The sequence below is a fragment of the Lactuca virosa genome, chromosome 1 (genome assembly GCF_052849685.1).
Source record: "Lactuca virosa cultivar CGN04683 chromosome 1, Lactuca_virosa_CGN04683_v6, whole genome shotgun sequence".
NCBI classification, from domain to species: Eukaryota; Viridiplantae; Streptophyta; class Magnoliopsida; order Asterales; family Asteraceae; genus Lactuca; species Lactuca virosa.
In genome coordinates this window covers 88,227,666-88,240,376 of record NC_136426.1, presented here as the reverse complement: position 1 = coordinate 88,240,376, position 12,711 = coordinate 88,227,666, and the positions used below count along the sequence as shown (strand labels likewise).

Here is a 12,711-nt window from a genome sequence, read left to right as displayed (position 1 = left end):
AAATATGTTTGTGTTTGAAGGTTTGCGCTTATGATAGTGGACAATGCAACTGCTCTTACTTGCTTTACAATCTGAAATAGTATGGATTTTTAAAGAGAGAATTGGTATATTGCATTGAAGAGTGTCAAGACACTACCATGAACAAGCTGCTTTAAACTTCAGTTTTCTGATTACGTTATCTGAAACTATTTGATAAAACTACTTGATTGGTATATCAGGAATGAGCTATAGAGAAAAGTGAGAAAGAATTGGAAATAGAGGAAGGGAAAGGCAAAATGAAAAAGAAAGAGATGAAAGTAGTAGGAGAAGGAGCAGCAGACGTGAGAACTGGTTAGCCAATACATTAAAGATTTTGTTGTTAGTCATTTTAGTTTGAATTTTCTTTACAGTTGCTTTTAAGTGTAGCACTCAAGAGCATAAATCTAATCTGGGCTGGAAATCATAAGGCTGAAAAAAGAATGAGTAATCTTTTATACAAGGTCTTATAAAGCGACTCAAGAATTACTGAAGAAATCATGAGGTAGACATTTTGACATTTTTATCTTCTTTCATGTGGTGTTAGCTTATAAAATTTTGACTGATGGCATAAGTATTTATGCAGATTAAAAAATTGCTAACTGTGGGTGTAACTGACTTGTCTAACGTTGGCAAAATCAGTCTAATTAATAGCTTGAAAAGATGTTATGTTGGCAATGTTGAGGCCATCCATATTTTCAATCAAAAACTTTGATTTGGTGCTATCTGGACCTAAAGATTTAATTTCAATCCCCACCTATAAATCTTTTTCATTTGCTGCTATAGAAAGAAAGGATGATTGTGGTTTGTGAATTTGCATATTTATTCATTTTGTTTATTTAGTAGTTATTAATTATCATTCTAATCATAGTCTTTTTTAACTTTCATTGATTTGCACTCAGGTAAATACATAAACGACTATTTCGCCCAAGGTCTTCTCATCTTTAGCAAATATAAACTCAACTGTAATCTCTTCTCCATTGTTTTTAGCGTATAATATGTATGAAGTTCAGCTATAGAATGTCAATGACAATGAAGACTGAGAATACAATACTTCACTAATCAGTAGCAAACTTTTGTATCTCCTCTATTGATATGTATGAACATTTGATATATATGAACTATTAATGTAATGGAAGAAAGTAAGTCTTGGATATATGTAAAGACCAGAAAACCCCTGCTTAACTCTAAAAAAAATCATTACGAACCATGCAACGAATGGGTCTCTTCTCTAGTTGAAATTAATCTTGATCGCAAATTAGTTTTTACTATATACGTATATAACAAAATAATTTATAAAAGATCAAGTCATTTATTTAATTTATATATCTAACCAAATATTTGTCATTAGACAAGTTATTGTTAGTATGATACATAAGGCCAACTGATTTATGTTTGTAACTATTACATATCTTATGTGATTTAGGGGCTATTTGACAGGATTTGTGAACTTTTAAGAGATTTGAATTTTTAAGATAAGAATTTATAACATGTTTGGTCGGAACATCTTAATTGTTGTGTTAACAACATATTTCATCAGAACATATAATGGTCTTTGAAGCTTTAACATTACTTATTTAAATTAAAAACTAAAATTAAGATGGTATTTAAAGCAATTGATCAGCAATTACAAGGATGAAACTTTGGTTTTCATAGCAGAAAACCCAAGCACGTAACAATCATCTACTGCAGGCTCAAAAGTGTAATGAAACAAAGGTTTTTACAAGGATGAATCATAATAACACAGTGCAATTGAGGGAATCGGTTCTATAATTCTTTTAAATCCGGTAATCTGCACAAAGGATTGAAACCATAGTTCAATGAACCTACCTATCTTTTCATCAACCACATCGCAAGACCATCTAAAAGAAAGAATTCAAAAAACGAATGGTGTTGAATTTATTTATAGAGTCAGATCGAATATATATTTTAATTTCAAGGCTCCATTCAATGATAACATAGAAAAGGACACATATTAGTAAATCTCCTTTTTTTTATATAATAATAGTAAATAATTAATAAAAAAGGTTTTGAAACATAGACAAAATTTAGTTACCGATGATGGAGTTATGACCGGTTAAATAAGTACTTGGAGTATCTATTAATACCTTATATTATATAATATTAAATGATGCATTGAAAGAAAAATATTTATTAGTAAATAATATTGGCGTTTTTATGATACTATCTTCTTAATAAATTACTAAATTAGTATATATATATATATATATATATATATATATATATATATATATATATATATATATATATATATATATATATATATATATATATATACACGGTTAGGTTATTTTGTTTCTAGTAACTATTGTGTGCCAGAATGCACAGATCTGGACCATTGGATGGAATATAATCAAAAGTCATGATCTGAGGGTCTATGATAGTAGAATAGGATAAACTTGTAACAACTGCACATTAAACATACAAATAACTAACTACAATTCTATCAGAATACAACAATAATATTCTTACAGAATGAACTTAAATCATAGTCTTTTCTTCTATATGCATAAACATTCTAAAGCATGTATAAATGTATTCTGCCAAAATTACTAGCAACACATGTTTTATGTAATATTTATAATTTCATAGAATGAACACGTGTTTGCATTCTGATATGAAAAAAAAATTAAAGAATAAAATTCGATTTCATTCTTAGAGAACAATATCATTGTAAAAAATAAAATTAGAGCTTCCGTGGCTTTTTTGGTTGTCTAGGTCTGATCAATTTGCAGGATTACATGTGAAGAATATTACCCTTCTTCATTCTGAAAGAATATTAGCCTTCATCAAACTAAAGCCCTTTTTATTATAAAAGAATATTGCCCTCATTCTGAAAGAATTTACAGGTCAACAAAATGATTTTAATGAGTGTTTTAGTGGCTTTACCTGTCTAGTACGACCTGCTTCACTCTTTCATTATAATGATGATTCGGTAATGCCCTCGTATAATTGATTGTCACCAACAACCCCTGACTTGACTCTACAACAAAATCAATCAAATAAAAACTCAAACTCAATCATAGATGATAGCTTGAGAACTAATTTGAATGAAAACCCGTAAGTTGAGATACATTAAATAAATTATGAAGAAATAAACAAACAAGGATAATAGGTAGGAAATGTCGAGTTGGTAAAGGTTTTCCCCTGCACACCACACTCACCTTTCCAGTTTCCATCATGTGGATAGATCTTAAGTCAATAGTTGAAACTGGATTCATTGTCATCAGGTTTAACCCAGTATTGTTTGTTAAGCATTTCATCGAACATGTGGTGGACCAACAAAAACTCCTATCTAGCCACATCAAGATCTCAAATCCCATACATCTTATACAATCGATAGATGAATAGCTTCTAATTCCTTCAATTTCTTCAAATTGAAGCTGTTACGAGAACGGGGGAAATTGAAAAAAAAAATATGAAATTGAGTTATTGATGAAGTCAGAAAACGACCATAGAACCATAAAAACCAAAATTGTTGGTGTAAGACGTGTGCCATTAAAGCATCTTGTTCTACGTTACGACAGAGGGACGCAAGGTGTCCTGGACCTTTGTCTCCAGCATACAGTGAGGAAGGCGTAAGAGCATCAATGGTGATTGGAGCCAAGGGATTAGTCGTTAAGAGTTAGGAAAGAGATAACAAGAAACACAAGTCGTGTACCAGGCAGGAAACGAAGGTGAAGGGTAGACATCAGCAGCGATCCTCGGGGGGTGGGGGTGTCTCTTGGCGGCTTAAGCGAAGGTAACAGCCTCCTCATTTTGATTTCATCCTCCCTGTAGGTGAAAAGAACCGTAGGAAATATAAGAGAGGATATAAGATAGAGAGAGACTTGGTCAAATATATTTACTTTATTTCCTTAATTGCAAGATTTCAATTAAATGATTTCCTTAATTAAAAGTACAAAAGGTCCAAAATACCCTTTAATGATTTATTTAATTATTTATTATTTCTTGAATTCTCATTGGTGCATTTAGGCACACAATAGTTGCTAGAAACATTTGAACCTAGCTCTCTCTCTCTCTCTCTCTCTCTATATATATATATATATATATATATATATATATATATATATATATATATATATATATATATATATATATATATATATATATATATATATATATATATATATATATCAGTGTTGCAAATATCGGCCTAGGCGGCCGATTAATCAGCGCTTGACGGTCCTCCACCGTCGACGTTTATAGCTAATCGGACCCTATTATCGGACGTGGTTAAAATCGGTCAAAGACGGAGATTATCGGGTCTAGGCGGGCCTAGGCGCCCTAATCGGTAAAAAAAAAACTTTTAGGGCAAAAGTGTCAAATTGTTAGAATTGCTGCTAGGGTTCTTCTCACTCCATCGCATTCATTTCTTTTCTTTTTTGAAATTCTCTCTGTAGTCTGAAGGAATGAAAGAAAGCATGAACTGAAGCTTCTAAAACGACGCCATCTTCTTCTTCGATGTCATCTGTCCCTCCTCCGACACCGTCTTTTTCTTCCATTCACGTCGTCGCAGTCCGTCAGTCGTCATCCTCGAAGCTAAACCGGTCTTCGCCTTCTGAAGCTTCTACAACAGTCGCCGCCTCTTGTGTGTTATATAGTTATATAGCAATAATCGAGATGAAATCATCAATCATGGAATTCCCACATATCCACAGCCTCCTGGTATTGAATTCCCTCAACATTCACAAAGTTCCAAATGCAGTAGACAACAGGTTGCAGGTCCACATCTCTTCCCGATGCTATTGGAACCCATTGTTCATAACACTTTTTTCTCCCCATTTTATGCAGACTTGGATGCAAATGCAATTGTTGGTTATTTAGATCTGATGTATTAGGGATCAGAAGGGTTTTTGTAATCATAGTATCATGTTATAATGTTATATTTATTAATTTTAGTAACTTTTAAATAGATATAATGTTATATTCTTAGGATTAATGTTTTATTTATTAATTTTTTAATAATTAATGGTCCCCGATTAATCCCCGCCTAGCCGATTAATCCCTTGACCCCAGTCCACCGCCGAGCTACCGTCGAGCGATTTCTGCAACCTTCATATATATATATATATATATATATATATATATATATATATATATATATATATATATATATATATATAGTGACGTTCAATAGAGAACCATAATTAACAAGAAACCAATGAACCAATCGTGAGCGTCGGAAATCATAATGATTAACGGCCAAGGAAAATGATGTACACTTGTACATTGGACGCACACACACCAAATTATACCAAAAAATTCACCTCCTTACCAAAAAACCACCTTTTTTTCGTTTAAAATTTTTTTAGACCACATTTTTTATCGAAAAAGAAAACCGAATATATTGTTGTTATCGATTTTTCGTCCTCTTTCTATAGAGATCCATGTTAATATATACAAAACTAACTTTTTTTTTTTGAAAAAATCTCCATTTTGTTAGTTTTTTCAATATTGAAGTTTATTTTTATTAAAAAAAACACCGACTAAAAAAAATCTCGGTCAGTGTAGATTCACACTGTGAATCTAAACTGTAAATATTACAATTTTTAACATTTACAATTTGAAAAAACTCGATCAGTTCAGATTCACATTGTGAATAAACAGGTTCACAATATAAATCTGAATAGGTTCACAATGTGAATCTAAACTGAAATATCATTTTTTTTAACATGAATATGAATCTATGTTTAAAAAGTACCAAAAAGTATGAATTTTGATATATTTATTAATTTTTTCTATAAAAAATAGATCTTAACTTTTCAACAAAAAAAATGAACTGAGTTTTTTTCAAAAAAAAAGTTCGTTTTTTATATATCATCATGGATCTCTATGGAAAGAGGACGAAAAATCGTGAACAACGGTATATTCGGTTTTTTTTCGATAAAAAACACGACCTAAAAAAATTTTAAACGAAAAAAGGAAGTGACTTTTGTTATAATCTGGTGCATGTACGTCCATTGTAAAAGTCTACAACCATTCCTTTTGCCGTTGATCGCTTTAAATTTCGACGTTTTGGATTAGTTCATTGGTTCCTTGATTAATAATGATTCTCTATTGAATTTTTCCATATATATATATATATATATATATATATATATATATATATATATATATATATATATATATATAGGGATGAGATCGGTTACGAACTCATAGTTTCCCGAGAACCCGAGAACTAAAGGTGGAGCGTTGATCAAAATAAACTCATTAAGGACGTGATCGTCATCTTACCGATCTCATTTAATGTTTAATGTTTTTGTTATTGGAAATATTAATAAAATTTTCTAAAAAGTAACATAATCAATCAAATTTTGATTTTTTTATAAATAATTTTTGATTTTTTTAAATGGAGATTTTTTACTTTTTTCAGAAAACATGCATTTTTAAAAAAATTTGAATTTTTTTTTTCAAAAAAAGAACTGCAATTTTTTTATTAAAAAAACTGCATTTTTTTTCTAAAAATATTGCAATTTTTTTCAAAAAACTGCATTTTTTTCGAAAAATATTGCAATTTTTTCAAAAAAACAGCATTTAAAAAAAAACAGCATTTTTTTTTAAAAAGTAAATATTTAAAACTCAGTAAATTTAAAAAAAACTAGAATATTTAAAAAAGAAAACTCTAATTTTTTTAACCAAAAAATTCAACGTTTTAGGTGCATATATGCATATTTTTTTCAAATGCATATATGCATATTTCTTATACTATAATATTCGTAAGTAAATAATAAAAAATCTCATTTTTATTAATCAATCTATAAACATAATAATACAAAAAATTTATTTGATATAAAATAAAATATAAAAAATAAAAAATGCTACAAAGATTCACAATGTTGTCATTTCTTCATATCAAAATTTTCATATTTTCTTCAATTTATCACTTTTCACTTCTTCAATATTTTCCACAAATTCTTCAAAATCCACAATAAAATTAAAAAAAAATTGATTAATGCAAGAAAACTCACAAAAATGCACATGTATAAATATCATGTAAGATTCACATGTGTTTAAATCATGTAAGATTCACATGTGATTATATAATGTGATATTCACATGTGATTGTATATTTTAAGATACAAATGTGAAATTGACAAGAAAATTTTAAAAAATAATTAACGAAGAACACACATACAAAATGCATGTGTGCATATAAATGTAATTGATATGTGATTCACTTGTGATTTACATGTGAATTACATGTGATTAATATGTGAATTACATGTGAATCACATGTAATTCATATGTGATTCACTCATGATTTACATGTGAATTACATGTGATTCATATGTGAATTACATATGATTTACATGTGAATCACATGTAATTCATATGTGATTCACTTATGATTTACATTTGAATTACAAGTGATTCATATGTGAATTACTTGTGATTTACATGTGAATCACAGTAATTCATATGTGATTCACTTGTGAATTACATGTGATTCATATGTGAATTACATGTGAATCACATGTAATTCATATGTGATTCACTAGTGATTTACATGTGAATTACATGTGATTCATATGTGATTTACATGTGATTTACATGTGAATCACATGTAATTCATATGTGAATCACTTGTGATTTACATGTGAATTACATGTGATTTATATGTGAATTACATGTGAATCACATGTAATTCACATGTGATTATTTTGTGATTTACATGTGAATTACATGTGATTCATATGTGAATTACATGTGAATCACTTGTAATTAATATGTAATTCACTTGTGATTTACATGTGATTCATATGTGAATTATATAATTCATATGTGATTCAATTGTGAGTTATTTGTGATTAATATGTGAATTATATGTGATTTACATGTGAATTATATATAATTCATATCTATCTTCATCAAATTGCCATGATAATATTGTGTACCAAATAAGAAATAAAATTAAAGTGCCTTAAAATGTCTTTGCTACAATAAGTGAAATTTATAGTATTTTCAAATAACATTTATTTTATTTACCTCGACATTATCGTACTCAAACCGAACCACAAAGGCACACGTGCAAGTATCTGTATCATGCATGCAGCTGCCTTTCAACACGGAGGATTTGTGCATCAGAATAAAGTGCATGATCTTCATTTGCTTGGAAATCAACATCAAAAAATAATATGATCATATTTTATTGATATAAAACTTTGAAAATAAGTTAAATAATAAGCGGGCCTATTGTATAAACTATTTACAATCTCCCAATTCCCAAATCGCTCTATTTAAAAAAAAACAGATCTTTACTTTAACATTAAGATTTTGTACTTGTATTTTGTAAATAATAAGCAACCATCTTGCACATTTCTACCAATAATCAATAAAAGGAAAAGAGAAAGGTAAAAAAGCATACCCTGTAGCATAGCAAAAGATCACCAACTTTGACTTTGTGACATTCTCAAGGCACCAAGAGTATTGACCTCTCACGAAGTCCTTTTCTTACATTCACCCACTCATCTTGATCATGACTAAAACCGGAAAATCTCACACAAACTTCCTGCACATTTAAAAAAAAAGACAATAATTCCCCTGATTCATCATTACACAATCGTATGGTCAATTTATGATTGTGATAACAAAGGCTTACGAGCTCGCCATGGTAAAGAACTCTGAAATTAGTGAAAGTAGCAACATCATACCTGAAAAGTTAGTCAAGAAATTATTACATAATTTACCTTATTACCTATAAAAAGGATATATCATAATCATCAAATATATTTACAGCTACTCACCAAGCACAATCCTTTGCTGACAAGGCTTCAAAACTCAAATCTGAAAGTTCTGCCACTCTTTGTGCTGTAGAAGAAACATAATAATGAAGCATAATTCTTTTCCAGAAGCAAAAAGAATCATACATATTAAAGAAATCTGTAACAATTAATTAATAGATATTTTCTTTTTTAGTTTCATGCTCGATGAGAAAGAAATATAAAATGAACCTTTGGGCGTTTTAGGTTTTTCAGATGCAGCCCATGCTTTTGACAAGGCCACAAGATTTTTTAGAGCATTTGGAGAAGAGTTTATGATTGCAGGCTGCTTTGTCACTTCATTTGAATCAACCACTAGAGTTTTATTCTTAACAGCTGAAAATAATTGTCTATCAAGGAACCACGTGTGTATCTATTCAAGGAAAACAAAACATGGTCATTTGTATGTGTGTAAACAATATATTCATATCCACATTTGCATCAACTTCTATCAGGCAGATGTGTAGATGTATCCCTCTTTTATTGGATGTGTCATGTGAGTTCAAGAATTTTGCATTCTCAAATATTATCATCTCTTACCATGTTAGAATGAGAAGAATGCTATAGTACTACTAATACTGATAAAACATTTACCATTAATGATAATGTATATTATCTTTTATAAACCACCAAAAAAAGGACCTATGTTAAGAAATGACTGAAGCATACAAACCCAAATAACCATTCAAATCCACATTACCAGGCCATGACTAAAAAACATCCCTCAACTATTTGAGATATAAGGAGCTAATCAATCACATCAAAGGTGTTATATATGAATTAGATTTAAGGCAACAGTTTGTGAAGTGTTGGTGATCCCTAATTAGATAAATCTTCACAAATCAAAATGGGGGTACAATGACCCTGAGAATTAAGGCCAAATGGATTATGTTACCAAATTAAGGCCACCAATTCTCTATGGAGTTTAGACTACGTGAATCTTTTAAGAGTTTTGGAATGCATAACAATTTTAGTGTTTACGGAAAGTCTATTTGACATCAAAATTCATTTTCTTGGGAACAGAGGAGTGATCTCTCTAGTCATTTCATATCATTTATTTAACTATATGTGATATGTCCTAAGCTATGAAATCTTAAGTTTGATCCACGAAGACACGGCTTGATAATGGAATTACCCGTATGTTCATGTCGAAGTGATTTGTTGCAAATTACAAATCATCATCAAAATAACAATTTGCCACAATCATTCAGGAAAGAAGTTAAAACAAAAACCCCTGCCTCAACCAAAGCACGAACGATCAAAAGTTAACATTTTTATCAAACAGGTAAAGCATACATGACATAAATTCTGAACAGTCGTAGAAAATTTTGATGAATACATTACATTTCTGAAAAGGTTTTCCTAATAAATTATATAAACTTTTGTATACGACAACTAATACTTTCTATTAGCAACATGCAGACAGAGCGCACTGACAAGAAGAGGCGATACCTTGGCGAGTGTAAATTCAGAAACATTCTCTCTTTCTGTAGTGTCCATCGGTTCACTTGTCATCGTTGATCGATTCGGTGTCCGGAAGTGGCAGAATTTAAAGGTTAACAACGATGTTGATGACCAATTTACGAATTGAAGGTGGATGATGTGTATTTAACAGTAGCAGTCAGCCAGTCATTCGGTAGCTTTTGTCTCCGTCGTCTTCGTTGATCATCACTCCAATTGACCTTAAGTTGAGTTAAATTGCGCTATGGATTTGAGCTAGGGTTCCTGATTCTCTTATGAACCTCTACAGATAGTTTATGAGTGGGACAGGGTAGCTTCGATGAACCCCAACAAGGACACCAATCTCTATCCCAAAGAATAAAGTTTAGGGCACAACTGAATCAATAAAGCATGAAACATCAATACAACTCGGTGAGGCAGTGGACAATAACAACCCTTTGTAATTTATTGTAAAAAGTCAATGTTATCAAAATTGTTAATAATTACAAATATATCATGTTTGATCTAGGCTATTAAAAGTTTTGATCTAACGTTCCACTTTTAGTTATTGGGTTCTCGAAAAACTATAGGTTCTCAAATGATCCTTCCTTTATTTATATATATATATATATATATATATATATATATATATATATATATATATATATATATATGGTAAATTAGATTTAAAACGTTTATTACCAAGTAAATTATCAAAATCAATCTTGATCGCAAGCACTAATTTATTAGTTTTTACTATATAACAAAATAATTTATAAAAGATCAAGTCACTTATTTAATTTATAGGTCTAACCAAATATTTGCCATTAGACGAGTTATCAGAAAGCTAGTAATGATACATCGGCCAACTGATTTATGATTTTAACCGATACTTATACCTTATGTGATTTAGGAGATGTTTCACAGGATCTGAATTTTTAAGAGGCTTTTATTTTTTAAGATCTGATTTATAACATGTTATTTGATTGGAACATCTGAATTATTATATTGAATGATAAAAATAACCATTATACCATTCTTAGGTTTATTCTTCAAGAACATCAGAAAACAACATATTTCATCAGCAATTTAATGGTCTTTGAAGTTTTAACATTACTTAGGGCCTCTTTGTTTGCATCTTAATACCTCTTAATAAGGGGTAGGTCTGAATCTTTAAGATTCAGACCGTTTGTTTACCTCTTAAGTTTTGGTCTGAATCTGAATTTTAGCACTTACCGAATCAGATTTGGAACTCCATCTGAAAAAATAAAAGACACGCTATGCCCTTAACCCCAAAACGCGTACTCTCTTTCTCGCCCCATTCTCCTCCTTCTCACCCTCTTCTTTTCCCTCACCGATCTCCAATAATCGACCGCCTGTGACGACGCCGCCGTACCCCAACATTGCCGCCTCCGACGATGCCGCCTTCTCCTCCGCCGCCTGCAACAACGCCTCCTTCAACTCTGACAATCCAGGTTCGTTCTTCTTCCTTCTTTCCCCCCGAAACTCAATTTTTTTTTGTTTTTATGAATAAATTGGTCAATGAATCGGTTTTTTTTCTCCTCAAACTCACGCCTCCTCCGATTCTCTCTTCTCATCGATGCACACAAGCACCTCCGCTCCATCTATTGTGTTCCCCCTGAAACTCGATTTTTTTCCTGTTTTTATAGAAAATTTGTTTTTTTTCTTTTCCTTTATTTTCTGAATTCATATGTGGTTTCAAACTATTGAAATGGTGAAATCAGAAATCTAATTATAAAGGTTTGAATTTGTTTGTTCTTAAATGTTTTGCTTCTAACAGATTTTGATTGGGTTTGAAGTGTTGATGTATGTATAAATTATGATAAAGTTGTTATTAGGAGCATCAATTTCAGTCTCTTAAAATGTTTAATGCGGGTGATTCTTGAAATCTGATCTGTTTGATAACCTGATGCTGAAATCTTGATACTTGAAACAATTATGAACTTGGATTTTGAAATTTTCGTTAGGAACTTTGATTATTAACTTGTGTACCTGTTGCTAATGGGCAATTTCTTGCTTAAATGGATGATTTATATTGATTTGTGCTTAAAAGTTTTGGTTAATTTTTTGTTGATAAAAGAGTGATAAATTGTATGGTTGTTTCTTAAGTGTGCAGGAAGTAGAAAGTGTTTGGTTCACTAGTTGCACCAAGGATTGAAAGAGTATTTTTATTTGGCTATTGTATGATGTTTATGTTTCCATGGATTGAAAGAAGTGAATTTGGAAGAATTTATGTTTAATTTGGTTATATTATATGATTTTTATGTTACAATGGCTTGAAAGAAGTGAATTTGAAAGAATTTATGTTTAATTTGGTTATATTGTATGATCACTTGATTTATGCTAAATTTGGATTTTATATGGTGTTTATATTTTTTTCTTATAATTATTTAAGAAATTAATTAGGTTATTTTATAAGCATACACTTGAATTCAATAAACAAATAAAACAG

General features: G+C 30.4%; 1 protein-coding gene across 2 annotated transcripts; it reads right to left on the bottom strand.

Moving 5' to 3' along the window:
• Window positions 1-2,512: 2,512 nt before the first annotated feature.
• Window positions 2,513-10,676, bottom strand: LOC145150043 (uncharacterized). Of its 2 annotated transcripts, XM_079075253.1 has the most exons (10): window positions 10,251-10,676; window positions 8,991-9,171; window positions 8,784-8,847; window positions 8,639-8,690; window positions 8,405-8,548; window positions 8,026-8,148; window positions 3,698-3,810; window positions 3,201-3,419; window positions 2,926-3,019; window positions 2,513-2,804 (listed from the first exon to the last, which is right to left on the bottom strand). In XM_079075253.1, the coding sequence occupies exons 1-5, from the start codon at window positions 10,311-10,313 to the stop codon at window positions 8,450-8,452; spliced, it is 459 nt and encodes a 152-aa protein (XP_078931379.1). In that variant the 5' UTR covers window positions 10,314-10,676; the 3' UTR covers window positions 2,513-2,804; window positions 2,926-3,019; window positions 3,201-3,419; window positions 3,698-3,810; window positions 8,026-8,148; window positions 8,405-8,449. The 2 variants fall into 2 exon arrangements, with proteins under 2 accessions (XP_078931379.1, XP_078931378.1); XM_079075252.1 differs by having other exon boundaries at window positions 8,026-8,548.
• Between the last annotated feature and the right edge of the window lie 2,035 nt (window positions 10,677-12,711).

Excerpts from the sequence above, each read along its gene's own strand:
- LOC145150043 (XM_079075252.1), bottom strand. The coding sequence starts at position 10,313 with ATGACAAGTGAACCGATGGACACTACAGAAAGAGAGAATGTTTCTGAA. Across the intron at positions 9,172-10,250 it reads CTGAATTTACACTCGCCAAG|ATACACACGTGGTTCCTTGA; the intron begins GTATCGCCTCTT and ends TTCCTTGAATAG. Across the intron at positions 8,549-8,638 it reads TTCTTTACCATGGCGAGCTC|GAAGTTTGTGTGAGATTTTC; the intron begins GTAAGCCTTTGT and ends TTAAATGTGCAG.